This window comes from Microtus pennsylvanicus, chromosome 18, assembly GCF_037038515.1.
Source record: "Microtus pennsylvanicus isolate mMicPen1 chromosome 18, mMicPen1.hap1, whole genome shotgun sequence".
In the NCBI taxonomy this organism is placed as follows: domain Eukaryota; kingdom Metazoa; phylum Chordata; class Mammalia; order Rodentia; family Cricetidae; genus Microtus; species Microtus pennsylvanicus.
This window is the reverse complement of record NC_134596.1, coordinates 28,960,970-28,973,657: the sequence shown is the minus strand read 5'-3', so window position 1 is coordinate 28,973,657 and position 12,688 is coordinate 28,960,970. Positions and strand designations below refer to the sequence as shown.

The 12,688-nt window shown below is 47.7% G+C and overlaps 1 protein-coding gene across 1 annotated transcript in view; it reads left to right on the top strand.

The window, feature by feature from the left end:
* The first annotated feature begins 329 nt into the window (after nucleotides 1-329).
* Nucleotides 330-12,688, top strand: part of Iqgap1 (IQ motif containing GTPase activating protein 1) — a 92,543-nt gene continuing 80,184 nt past the window's right edge. Inside the window, exons 1-2 of the mRNA XM_075953246.1 lie at nucleotides 330-504; nucleotides 3,178-3,277. Coding sequence (XP_075809361.1) covers nucleotides 444-504; nucleotides 3,178-3,277 — 161 coding nt within the window. The 5' untranslated portion in view covers nucleotides 330-443. The remainder of the gene's footprint in view (nucleotides 505-3,177; nucleotides 3,278-12,688) is intronic.

Below are 12,688 nucleotides of genomic sequence, written 5' to 3'. Positions count from 1 at the left end.
CCTCCCATGAGCTGCAAGGCGGAAGGGGTAACTTAGCTGTCTGGGGAAGGCAGGCGGCCGAAGAAGTTTAGATTTCAAGCTCTCGAGCTTGGCGGCCTTTCAGTCTGAGCCGCCGATAGGACGATGGCGGAGGAGTGTCGAGACGACCGACCAAGCCGGCCTAGGGACTTGCCTACCGCGCTCCGCCTCCTCGCTTCCGCAAGTGGCGGCGAAGCGGGCAGGGGCGGGTCCTGAAAAATTGACCACGCCCGCCCCTTCCGCCCGATGGGCGGGGACTCAAGGGCGGTGTCTGCGGGGCGGGGTCTGCAGGGTGGAGCCGACGGTGAGGGGCGGGGCCTCGAGGACAGCGACAGCCCGCGCACAGGGCAGGAGTTGCCGCTGCTACTGCCGTCCGCGTCTTCAAGGTCTCAGCGCTTCCTCACCGGAGACCGGACTCGGCCGCCATGTCCATGTCCGCCGCGGAGGAGGTTGATGGACTGGGTGTGGTCCGGCCGCACTATGGCTGTGAGTGCCCGGGGCTTGGGATGCGCGGGCGAGGAGCCAGGCTCGGGTTTTCCCGGGGGCTCAGCCGGGCGGGTGCGCGGGGTGGCCTGGGACCGCACGGACCCGGAAGAGCAGCCCAGCTGTGTGGCTGGCAGCAAGGTTCGCGCCCGATCCCTCTCGAGCTCCGGAGGCGGCGGGTAGGAACCTGGAGGCCTCAGCCTGAGCCAGGCGCTGCGGCAGGGGAGCCCCACCCAGCGCCTCCGCCGCTTAGCTCTACTGAGATTGGGGAAGACGGCCTGGGGTGAGGTGGCAGGAGGACTGTGCAGGGCGTGTCCTGGGCACTGGACCCAGGGGTTCTGCTCGGGCGTGGTGGGAAAGTGCTGTGCTGCCCCGATTGCTGCCTGCGAGGGTGACCCAGGGTACAGACACGCGCGGTCAGACTAGCTGTGAGGTGTAGTTTTGGGCAAGCCACTTAAGCTTTCTCTGGCTGGGTTCTCTCGTCAGCGTTTCAAAAGTAAAATTAAAACACACACACACACACACACACACACACAGACACATACACACAATACTCCCTCTCCCCACTCACACACACTTCCTCATTTTCTGTGGCCATACCTGCAACATCAGTGAGCTAACTCTACGTGGGATAGTAGTTACAAGAGGATCCCTTTGGGTCTCGGGTTTAGATTTTGATTTATGTTTTTGGGGAAAGTACATTCTTAAAGGATACTTCAAAATATCCACAGTTATGTGTGAGATACTGTGCCTCGTTTGTGAAATTCGAGATAAGACCATGCAGTGCCTTCCAGAACTGTCAGAGGCAGGTGGACAAACGGTTGATAATAAAATGTGGGGTTGGGAATTTAGCCCAGTGGTAGAGCACTTGCCTAACAATTTCAAGGTCCTGGGTTCGGTCCTCAGCTGGGGGAGGGGGATAAGGAGGTGCAATAAAGGTACTTGGTGCATGAACTAGCTAGGTGTAGAGAGTGATGGGGGTGAAGAGAAGGGACTTAGGGAGGCCCTGGGAATACAGGTGGTGACTTTTGAACAGAGGTTTGAATGATGCTGTGTAGGGCAGGGTGGGTGTGCAAGACGTGACTTTGAGAGGGCAGACATAAACTAAATATGGTACTGAAGACTATAGGGATTCTCTGTGGAAGACCCTGTGTGGTGTGGTAGTGTAGTAGTGGATTGGAAGGGAAAGAAGGGGGAAAAATGTTTCCCAAAGTGGTCAAGACCAGAGTGAGAACGGCTTTGATCACTTTCCTAGGGAGTTAGGAATTCATTTCTTACCTCTGTGACTGTGGAGGAGGCAGATTGCTTCAGGGTTAAGCCCACAGGCCCTGGAGACGGGAGGATTTGAATGTAGGTCCCTTTATTAGCCCTGAGGCTGAGTTCATCCAGCTTCAATTTCCTCGTCTCTCCAATAGTGGTAATGGGGGATTGTTCTGGGCTTTAGTGAGAGAATGTGTGTAAAATGCTTAATCCCACAGCCCGGGTGGGGAGTGGGGTGGGGGCAGGGGCTTTGACTCTGGCTATGGGATTAAACATTTTATATACAATCTGCGAATAAAGAGGGGAGAGTGTGGTGCCCTCTGTCTTAGTTCTGACCAACAAGGATAGACATTAGTTGGTGCCTTTTGAGGCTACAGGAAAATGCAGTACATATATATTTAAAACATTTTGAGAATTCCATACATATAAAAAAGTGAAATATGATTATAACTATCTCTCATCTCTCTCCTTCAATAATGTATCTTACTATATAACTCTAGCTGGCCTGAACTTGCTATTTAAGGCAGTCTGGTTTTGGACTCAGAGGTCTGCCTGTCTTTGCTCCTAAATGCTGGGATTACAGGTTTATGCCATCACTCCTGGCTCTTGTTCTTTTTTTTAACTTTTTCTTTTTATGTGTATGGATGATTTGTTGTCTGCATGTATGATGTCTCTGCACCATGTGTGTGCAGAAGTGTCTGCGGAGGCCAGAAGACAATGTCTGATCCCTTGAAACTGGATTCATAGCCTATTGTGATCCTTCATGTGTCTGCTGGGAATTGAACCCAGGTCCTTTGCAAGAGTAGCCAGTTCTCTTAACTTAGGTTGAGTCATCGCTCCAACCTTAAAAAACAAACAAACAAACAAAAACAAACAAAAAACAACCCCCCCCCAAAACCCCAACCAACCAGGTCCAATTAGTGCTGCCCTCTATGTGCTTGGGTATCAGATTGTCTATTGGAGCATGGGCATCTTACCAGTGACCACCCTTCCATATCATACATTTTTTATTTTAGTGTGTATGAGTGCCTGCATGTATGTATGTACATTGCATACATATATGGTGTCCTTGGAGATGAGAAACAGGGCATTGGATCCCCTTGAATTAGAATTACAGAATCTTGTGAGTGGCCATGTGGGTGCTAGGAACCCAGGTCCTCCTCAAGTGCTCTTAACTGCTGAATCATCTCTGCAGACCCTTCCCCTCCCCCCCCCACATTTAAGGGTAAGATGAGTGTAGTTGAAGCCATGTGTGTTTGCTTTTAGGAAAATCATTTGTAGTACACCCGGCTACCCACATATTCACTAGCTAGCCTGCTTTTCTAAGGGATTGGCAGCAATTTGGTGGCCACGGCCCTCGTTTATTGCTGAGGAAAGGTAGATTCTGGCCCTCAACCTCTTTCTGTCCTGTTTTAGCTGTGCTGGATAATGAGAGGCTCACCGCAGAGGAGATGGATGAAAGGAGGCGGCAGAACGTGGCCTACGAGTACCTCTGTCATCTGGAAGAAGCAAAGAGGTAATGAAGGGAGCACTTGAAGATTTGTTTTTATCTGTGTGTGTTTGTTTTGGTACCCGTGTATGGGTACCTGTAGAGATGAGGAGAAGGCGGTAGATCTTCCAGGAGCTGGAGTTACAGGCGGTTGAGTCACCTGATGTGGGTGCTGGGAGCCCAGCTGCGGTTCTCTCCTAACTGCTGAGTCATCTGTCCAGCCTCCAGATGGCTTCCTTTGTGTGGACTGTACTTTAGGTAAGAATGTTGGAGGGTGTTAGTGGTAGTCATGGTGACAGGTGGTCCGCGATTGTGTCAAATATTTGTGCATACCAAAGAGATTTCTAGATTTGTGTGATCCAGTTTTTTATGTGTATGGTGGTTGTTCTGGGTCCTGTCAGGCGATCTGTTAGAAATAACATTTGAAGATTTATTTATCTTTATGTGCGTTTGTGTTTTTCTTGCATGTATGTCTGTGTGAGGGTGTCAGATCCCCTGGAACTGGAGTTACAGACAGTTGTGGGGTGCTGGGAGTTGAACCTGGGTTTCTCTTAACCGCCATCTCTCCAGCCCTAGAAATAACATTTTAAGTTTGGGTTTGGTGTTCTTGAGCTTAATGTTTCCTAATTCTTCACAAGTTTTCGTTTCTATACTTAGCCCCGTGTTCCCTTGTGACTTGTGGAGTGGGTATTAGGTGTGGGAGGCTGATGAGGATAGTCCCATAAGGGGCTAAGGATGTACCTTTCTCAAGTGTGCCCAAGGTCCTGAGACACCCAGTGCCAGAAGAAAGCCCAAGAAGCTGTCTAGCCAGGGCGGTGCTGTAGGTACAGATCCATCCATTTGGCAGAGTTGAGAGAGACCCTCTATCAAATGCATGCGCTCCCATGTGCCCTCCCCACTTTTTTTTTTTTGGAGACAGCCCCATGCTGGCCTCAAACTCAGTTCTGTTGCTGAGGCCTGCCTGCTCCTCCCACCACCACCTCTCAAGTGCTGAGATTACAGGCCTGCAAGCACCACGCCCATCTCCTCCGCATTCTTTACCAAAGTGGATGACCAGCTGCTGTTTATCTTTCCCAGGTATCTCAAGACCTTGTGATCTTAATTTTAGGGTGTCAATTTGCTATCAGTAGTTTCTTTTGTTCTGTTGCTTATATTCCTTTGCAAGATTCCAGAGTAGATAAATACAATTATAGATTGTGTGCAGCGAGGAATAATGAAAGATATTTGTCATTCAAGTTTACTAAAAAAATCAAGGATGTTTCAAATGGGGCTGAAAAAACAAGAGTAAAGATTTGACTTTCTGTGTTTCTTAAATAATTCTAAAAATGTTAAAAGCACTTCAGGAAAGTTGATAATACATACAACAAGCTTTCTTGAGCCCAAGAACCCTAAGCCCTTCAGAGTTTACTTTTCTCTAAAAGACGGCAAAACAGCCTCAGTTAGGGTCCCCTGGACTCTCTTTAAGATTTACCTTTTATTTTTAACCGCGTGTGCTCATGCCCACAGAGGCCAGAGCCATCGGATTCCCTGGAACCGGACTGGAAGGAGATTGACCCTTCTGACATGGGTGCTAGGAACTGAACCTGCCTCTTAACTCCAGAGTCATCTTTCCTGCCCCCTATTGTGTCTTGAGTTTTGGGTGCTTCTCTGAGTTTATAGCCTTTTTAGAAAGTCAGAGAAGGATATTAATGGTCATTTAGGTGAAGAGTAGCGATAACATTAGTTTTTTGTTTTGCTTTGTTTTGTTTTATTTTTTGGTTTTTCGAGACATGATTTCTCTGCGTAGCCCTGGCTATCCTGGAACTCACTCTGTAGACCAGGCTAGCCTCGAACTCAGAGATCCTCTTGCCTCTGTTTGACACTAGTCTTCTGAATGGAAGTTTATTATGATAGTACCAGGGGCTGAAGCGTAGAGAATATTTGCTGTACCATTGAGCTTCTTTCCCAACTTAATGGTCAACGAAAGTGTAAACAGCGAGTATTTTCTCACAGGATGTTTGTAATAAATGAAAACACTAAGTCCTCTGCCACTCAAATTGTGAACTCCTTGTGGAAGGTCAAGGAATTTGTAAGCTGCTGCTGGTCTCGGAGGCCATCTTGTGCTCCGTGGAGTCACTGGGACTCTGTTGAGGTGCCCGAAAACACCGGCTTTACTAATTCCCCTCAACCCCCCCTCCCCCCAGTAGCTCCTCCGCTTTTGCCCAATGTTGGCTTTCTACGGTGATGTCGCCGTTCTACCATGTGACACGGACATTCACATTTCATATGTGGCATCTCGGAGCATCTCGCCAACATCCACTGTGATATTGCCATACCACCATTTTAGCATAAAGGTTTACGTTTTTGAAGCACTGGGGATTTGGGCCTTGTGCTTGCTGCCTGCTAGGCAAAGCACCGGCTACCATGTCCCAGCACAAGGTCAATTTCTGTCCAAACCAGCCATCTCATTTCCATGAGGAGCCTGAGACCTGAGCTTTCTTAGTACGCTGGTAACTTCTTTTTTCAGGGTGGGCGTCGTGTTGCCAAGGCTGGCCTGGGGCTCACTGGTAACCGACTGAAACCATGAGCCCCGTGCCGTAGTTGTCCGCCACCACACTTGGCTTCTTGTGGTTTCTTGGTTAAGGGGTGGTCTTTATTTGTGCAGTGGTCTTTATTTGTGTGTGGTGTGTGCATCAGAATCCCCTGGGAGAGTTCTTACAGGTGCAGCTCGTCTGGGTTTTCCTGTTGAACACATTCGTAAGAGTCCGACTGCTGAGCTACACCTAAGTATTTTAAATGCCTCTCGTGATTTAGCTGGGGTTCTTCTCACCTTGGTTGAGAAGTAAGATTTTCATACTTTTGACACATTTAAAAATTTTGAATGGTTTTAGATCATAACTTTTCAGAGGGTTAACGATTCTCGTCCTTTTCAAGTGCAGCGCCCGTGACATTGTCTTTGCAGTATTTCTGAGCCTGTATCTCTGACAAGAGCCGTCTCCAGTACAGAAAAGCAGCCCGTTTATCTAACCCATCGAGAGGCCATTAGTCCCTCAAGGGTTTTTCAGTTGGTTGCTTTTGCAAGCTTAGGGAATGACTTAGGTAGTGGAGACATTTGTGATAGTATTTTTTTTTTAAGCTTTGGACATGGTGTTGGGCATCACTTTGTCATACCTTGGCATTGTGGAAATGCTGCCTGTTTTTTCCTAGGGAGTAAATGGTATCAAATTTGGATTCAGTATTAGTTCCTCTGTCCCCCACCCATAAAGCCAACAGCAACCTCTGATTAGAAAATCAGCTATGGCCGGGCGATGGTGGCGCATGCCTTTAATCCCAGCACTCGGGAGGCAGAGGCAGGCGGATCTCTGAGTTCAAGACCAGCCTGGTCTACAGAGCTAGTTCCAGGACAGGCTCCAAAGCCACAGAGAAACCCTGTCTCGAAAAACCAAAAAAAAAATAAAAAATATTAGAAAATCAGCTATGGAAATGTCTAAGATGCAACTGGAGAGCGCCACAAGACCTGGGAGTGTTAGGGTAGGACCAGCGGAGAAGAGTTTCTACCTGTCAGTCACCGTCAGCCAGGACTTCCTCTCCTGCTCTGTTGCCTCACATGGGCTGCGGGCTGCTAGGCTGTGTGCGTATGCTCCTGGGTTCATCTTCCCCTCTAGCAAAAGCCCAATTTGCCTTTTTGGGTTGGCCTGGTCCTATTTCCACTCAAGTTGGAGGATCCCCAAGGTCTGGGGTTTGCATCAATCCGGAGGCCAGGAATGAAGATGAGAGCCATCCAGGGGAGAAAGGCTCCCTCCTCACTTCTATTTTTAACTTTTCTGCTCCTGCTGAGCGCTCCACCTTTTAGTACAGAGGCGCCATTGTGTGCCCTGGGGCTCTCTCTTTCCCCTGGACCTTTAGCAGAGTTTGGATGCGTGGAGACTGCTGTGTTGTCCGTGTCTCTGTGTGTACAAGAGGCTAGAGGATGCTGCGGAAACACGTTTGGGTTCATAGTTTCCCAAAAAATTAAGTGAGAACATTAAGTGTGGATTTCATAAAAGCAAACGAGTGATTGAGAAATACAATGTAGAAAGTTCTATTTTTTGAAAAGTGGCTTCAGTATGGAGCCAGTATTCAGTATTAAGCTGGTGTTCTAAAAAAATTTTAGAAGGCTGAGAGCTATATAGCAGAACAAAGACTATCAAAGGACATCTTTTAGTGCATGCATTGATCTCTCTGTCTTGTCTGTCTGTCTTTCTATGCCTGTTCTGATTGGGCTTGACACTTATTTTAGCTAAGGAGTAGCTGAGTGAGAGAGGAATGCCATTTCTCCCAGTTGAAGGAGGTAGCACTGACGTGTGAGGAATGTAGCTACTCAGGACTTGAGGCAAGAGCACGTAACAGAAGGATCAGAAAGTGTCTTTGGTCAAAAAAGAAAAGGAGCCAAGAAAACATATTAGTTAGGTCAGAGGAGTGGAGTGGGTTTGGAAATGCAGGAAAATTCAGTTAGGTTAAAGGTCACAAGGAGACAGTTAACTGTAGTACTCTCTCAGCTAATCTATTTAGTCCCTTCTTTCAGAGATTTCCTGGAGGATCCTTTTGAGTCTTCCCTGAGCCACCTTCTTTCTGAGTGCCCACACCCCAACTTAAGGGTATAACACTCTTTTCTGACTGCCTTTGTAGAAAGGCAAGTTCAGGCGGTGGCCGGTTGGAGATTGTCAGAAACTACATGATGTTAACAGGATCTTGGTGTTAAACAGAAGCAGTTCATCTTCAATTGAGGGGACTTGCAAAGCAGTTTGGAAAGAAAGCAGCTCTCGGAAACAGATTCCCTTTTGTGTGTACAACTTTGCTGTCGGCATAGAACATTTTCTGGGTTGGCCTCTTTGGATCGTCTTTCCTGAATTGTATTAGAATTCCAGGAACATCTGGCTATTTCCAGGCTCAGACTCCGATCTGGAAAACAAAAGTTAAGATATTTACAAGGCAAAACTCCTAATGCTTAGACGAGGTAGCTGGGAAAAATAGCATGCTCTCCAGCTTTTAGAATTCTTAGATGAAGTATAGCTTAAAGGTTGAGGGAAGAAGCAGATGTGTCCCTCACACGGTAACAGTGCAGCTCACACAGTAACAGTGCAGCTCACACAGTAACAGTGCAGCTCAGTAACAGTGCAACTCAGTAACAGTGCAACTCACACAGTAACAGTGCAACTCAGTAACAGTGCAACTCACTAACAGTGCAACTCAGTAACAGTGCAACTCACACAGTAACGGTGCAGCTCAGTAACAGTGCAACTCAGTAACAGTGCAACTCACACAGTAACAGTGCAACTCAGTAACAGTGCAACTCACTAACAGTGCAACTCAGTAACAGTGCAGCTCACACAGTAACAGTGCAACTCAGTAACAGTGCAACTCAGTAACGGTGCAACTCACACGGTAACAGTGCAGCTCACACAGTAACAGTGCAGCTCACACAGTAACGGTGCAACTCACACAGTAACAGTGCAACTCACACGGTAACAGTGCAACTCACACGGTAACAGTGCAGCTCACACAGTAACAGTGCAACTCAGTAACAGTGCAACTCACACAGTAACGATGCAACTCACACAGTAACGGTGCAACTCACACAGTAACGATGCAACTCAGTAATGGTGCAACTCACACAGTAACGGTGCAACTCACACAGTAACGATGCAACTCACACAGTAACAGTGCAACTCAGTAACAGTGCAACTCAGTAACAATGCAACTCAGAGTAACAGTGCAGCTCACACAGTAACAGTGCAGCTCACACAGTAACAGTGCAGCTCACACAGTAACAGTGCAGCTCACACAGTAACAGTGCAGCTCACACAGTAACAGTGCAACTCAGAGTAACAGTGCAACTCACACAGTAACAGTGCAGCTCAGAGTAACAGTGCAACTCACACAGTAACAGTGCAGCTCAGTAACAGTGCAACTCACACAGTAACAGTGCAGCTCACATAGTAACAGTGCAGCTCACACAATAACAGTGCAACTCAGTAACAGTGCAACTCACACAGTAACAGTGCAGCTCACATAGTAACAGTGCAGCTCACACAATAACAGTGCAACTCAGTAACAGTGCAACTCACACAGTAACAGTGCAGCTCACACAGTAACAGTGCAACTCACACAGTAACAGTGCAACTCACACAGTAACAGTGCAACTCACACAGTAACGGTGCAACTCACACAGTAACAGTGCAACTCACACGGTAACAGTGCAACTCACACAGTAACAGTGCAGCTCACACAGTAACAGTGCAACTCACACAGTAACAGTGCAACTCACACAGTAACAGTGCAGCTCACACAGTAACAGTGCAACTCACACAGTAACAGTGCAACTCACACAGTAACAGTGCAGCTCACACAGTAACAGTGCAACTCACACAGTAACAGTGCAACTCACACAGTAACAGTGCAACTCACATAGTAACAGTGCAACTCACACAGTAACAGTGCAGCTCACACAGTAACAGTGCAACTCACACAGTAACAGTGCAACTCACACAGTAACAGTGCAACTCAGTAACAGTGCAACTCACACAGTAACAGTGCAGCTCACACAGTAACAGTGCAACTCACACAGTAACAGTGCAACTCACACAGTAACAGTGCAACTCACACAGTAACGGTGCAACTCACACGGTAACAGTGCAACTCACACGGTAACAGTGCAACTCACACAGTAACAGTGCAGCTCAGAGTAACAGTGCAACTCACACAGTAACAGTGCAACTCACACAGTAACAGTGCAGCTCACACAGTAACAGTGCAACTCACACAGTAACAGTGCAACTCACACAGTAACAGTGCAGCTCACACAGTAACAGTGCAACTCACACAGTAACAGTGCAACTCACACAGTAACAGTGCAACTCAGTAACAGTGCAACTCACACAGTAACAGTGCAACTCACACAGTAACAGTGCAACTCACATAGTAACAGTGCAACTCACACAGTAACAGTGCAGCTCACACAGTAACAGTGCAACTCACACAGTAACAGTGCAACTCACACAGTAACAGTGCAACTCAGTAACAGTGCAACTCACACAGTAACAGTGCAGCTCACACAGTAACAGTGCAACTCACACAGTAACAGTGCAACTCACACAGTAACGATGCAACTCACACAGTAACAGTGCAGCTCACACAGTAACAGTGCAACTCAGTAACAGTGCAACTCACACGGTAACAGTGCAACTCACACAGTAACAGTGCAACTCACACAGTAACAGTGCAACTCACACAGTAACAGTGCAACTCACACAGTAACAGTGCAGCTCACACAGTAACAGTGCAACTCAGTAACAGTGCAGCTCACACAGTAACAGTGAAACTCACACAGTAACAGTGCAACTCACACAGTAACAGTGCAGCTCACACAGTAACAGTGCAACTCAGTAACAGTGCAACTCACACAGTAACAGTGCAACTCACACAGTAACAGTGAAACTCACACAGTAACAGTGCAACTCACACAGTAACAGTGCAGCTCACACAGTAACAGTGCAACTCAGTAACAGTGCAACTCACACAGTAACAGTGCAACTCACACAGTAACAGTGAAACTCACACAGTAACGGTGCAGCTCACACAGTAACGGTGCAACTCACACAGTAACGATGCAACTCAGTAACAGTGCAACTCAGTAATGGTGCAACTCACACAGTAACGGTGCAACTCACACAGTAACAGTGCAACTCACACAGTAACGATGCAACTCAGTAACAGTGCAACTCAGAGTAACAGTGCAGCTCACACAGTAACAGTGCAACTCACACAGTAACAGTGCAGCTCACACAGTAACAGTGCAACTCACACGGTAACAGTGCAACTCAGTAACAGTGCAACTCACACGGTAACAGTGCAACTCACATGGTAACAGTGCAACTCAGAGTAACAGTGCAGCTCACACAGTAACAGTGCAACTCAGAGTAACAGTGCAACTCACACGGTAACAGTGCAACTCAGTAACGGTGCAACTCACACAGTAACGGTGCAACTCAGTAACAGTGCAACTCAGTAATAGTGCAACTCAGTAACAGTGCAACTCAGAGTAACAGTGCAGCTCACACAATAACAATGCAACTCAGAGTAACAGTGCAGCTCACACAGTAACAGTGCAACTCACACAGTAACAGTGCAACTCACACAGTAACAGTGCAACTCAGTAACAGTGCAACTCACACAGTAACAGTGCAGCTCACACAGTAACAGTGCAACTCACACAGTAACAGTGCAACTCAGTAACAGTGCAGCTCACACAGTAACAGTGCAACTCAGTAACAGTGCAACTCACACAGTAACAGTGCAACTCACACAGTAACAGTGCAACTCAGTAATGCTGCAACTCACACAGTAACGGTGCAACTCACACGGTAACGGTGCAACTCACACGGTAACGGTGCAACTCACACGGTAACAGTGTCATGCACACGGTAACAGTGCTCCAAACGTGAGTTTTCTGTCCTACTGTGACTGCCAGTCACTTTTTACCAGACTCCCTTGGAAACTTGCAGATGTGAAGCAGAGGCCGGGCATGGTGTGGCATAGGCCTTCAGTCTAGCACTGGGGTTGCAGGAGGAGGTAGAGCTAGGCAAATTTTGTGAATTTGAGGCCAGCCTGGTCTACATAGTGAAACCCAGGGCAGCATAAGGAGACTCTGTTGTCACATCCCCCAAAAGAAAATAAAAAAAGTGAGGCTGGGGCTGGGGAATGGCTGAATGGCTATTGGGGTTAGAGTTCAGATCCTCAGGAACCCATGAAAAATGCAGGTGGGTGGGGCCCATCTGTAATTCCAGCCCCAGAAAACTATCAAGTAAGACTGTCACCTTGGCAAACTCTGGGTTTGATTGAGAGCTCCTCCTCCCGCACTGAATAAGGTGGAAGAGTGGTGGAGAAGGATTCATGTGATAAACCTTAGGCTTCCTTGTTCACATGTGCACATGGACCTATGTGTGTGTACATACACAAACAAAAATAAACATGCATATATAAACACACATGAAAACTGGAAAAAGAGGGCGGTAGTGGTACATGCCTTTAACCCCAGCACTCAGGAGACAGAGGCAGGCAGAGCTCTATGAGTTCAAGGCCAGCCTGGTCTACAGAGCAAGTTCCAGGACAACCAGGACTACACAGAGAGACCCTGTCTTGAAGGAAAAAAAAAGTTTGAGAGAGAAAAAAACAAAATGAAAAACGTGAAGGCATATGGGTGGCTGGAATGGTAACTCCAGCCTTGGGGAGGTGGAGGCATGGAGGCTCAGGAGTGCAGAGGGAGGTGGAGGCATGGAGGCTCAGGAGTGCAGAGGGAGGTGGAGGCATGGAGGCTCAGGAGTGCAGAGGGAGGTGGAGGCATGGAGGGTCAGGAGTGCAGAGGGAGGTGGAGGCATGGAGGATCAGGAGTGCAGAGGGAGGTGGAGGCATGGAGGGTCA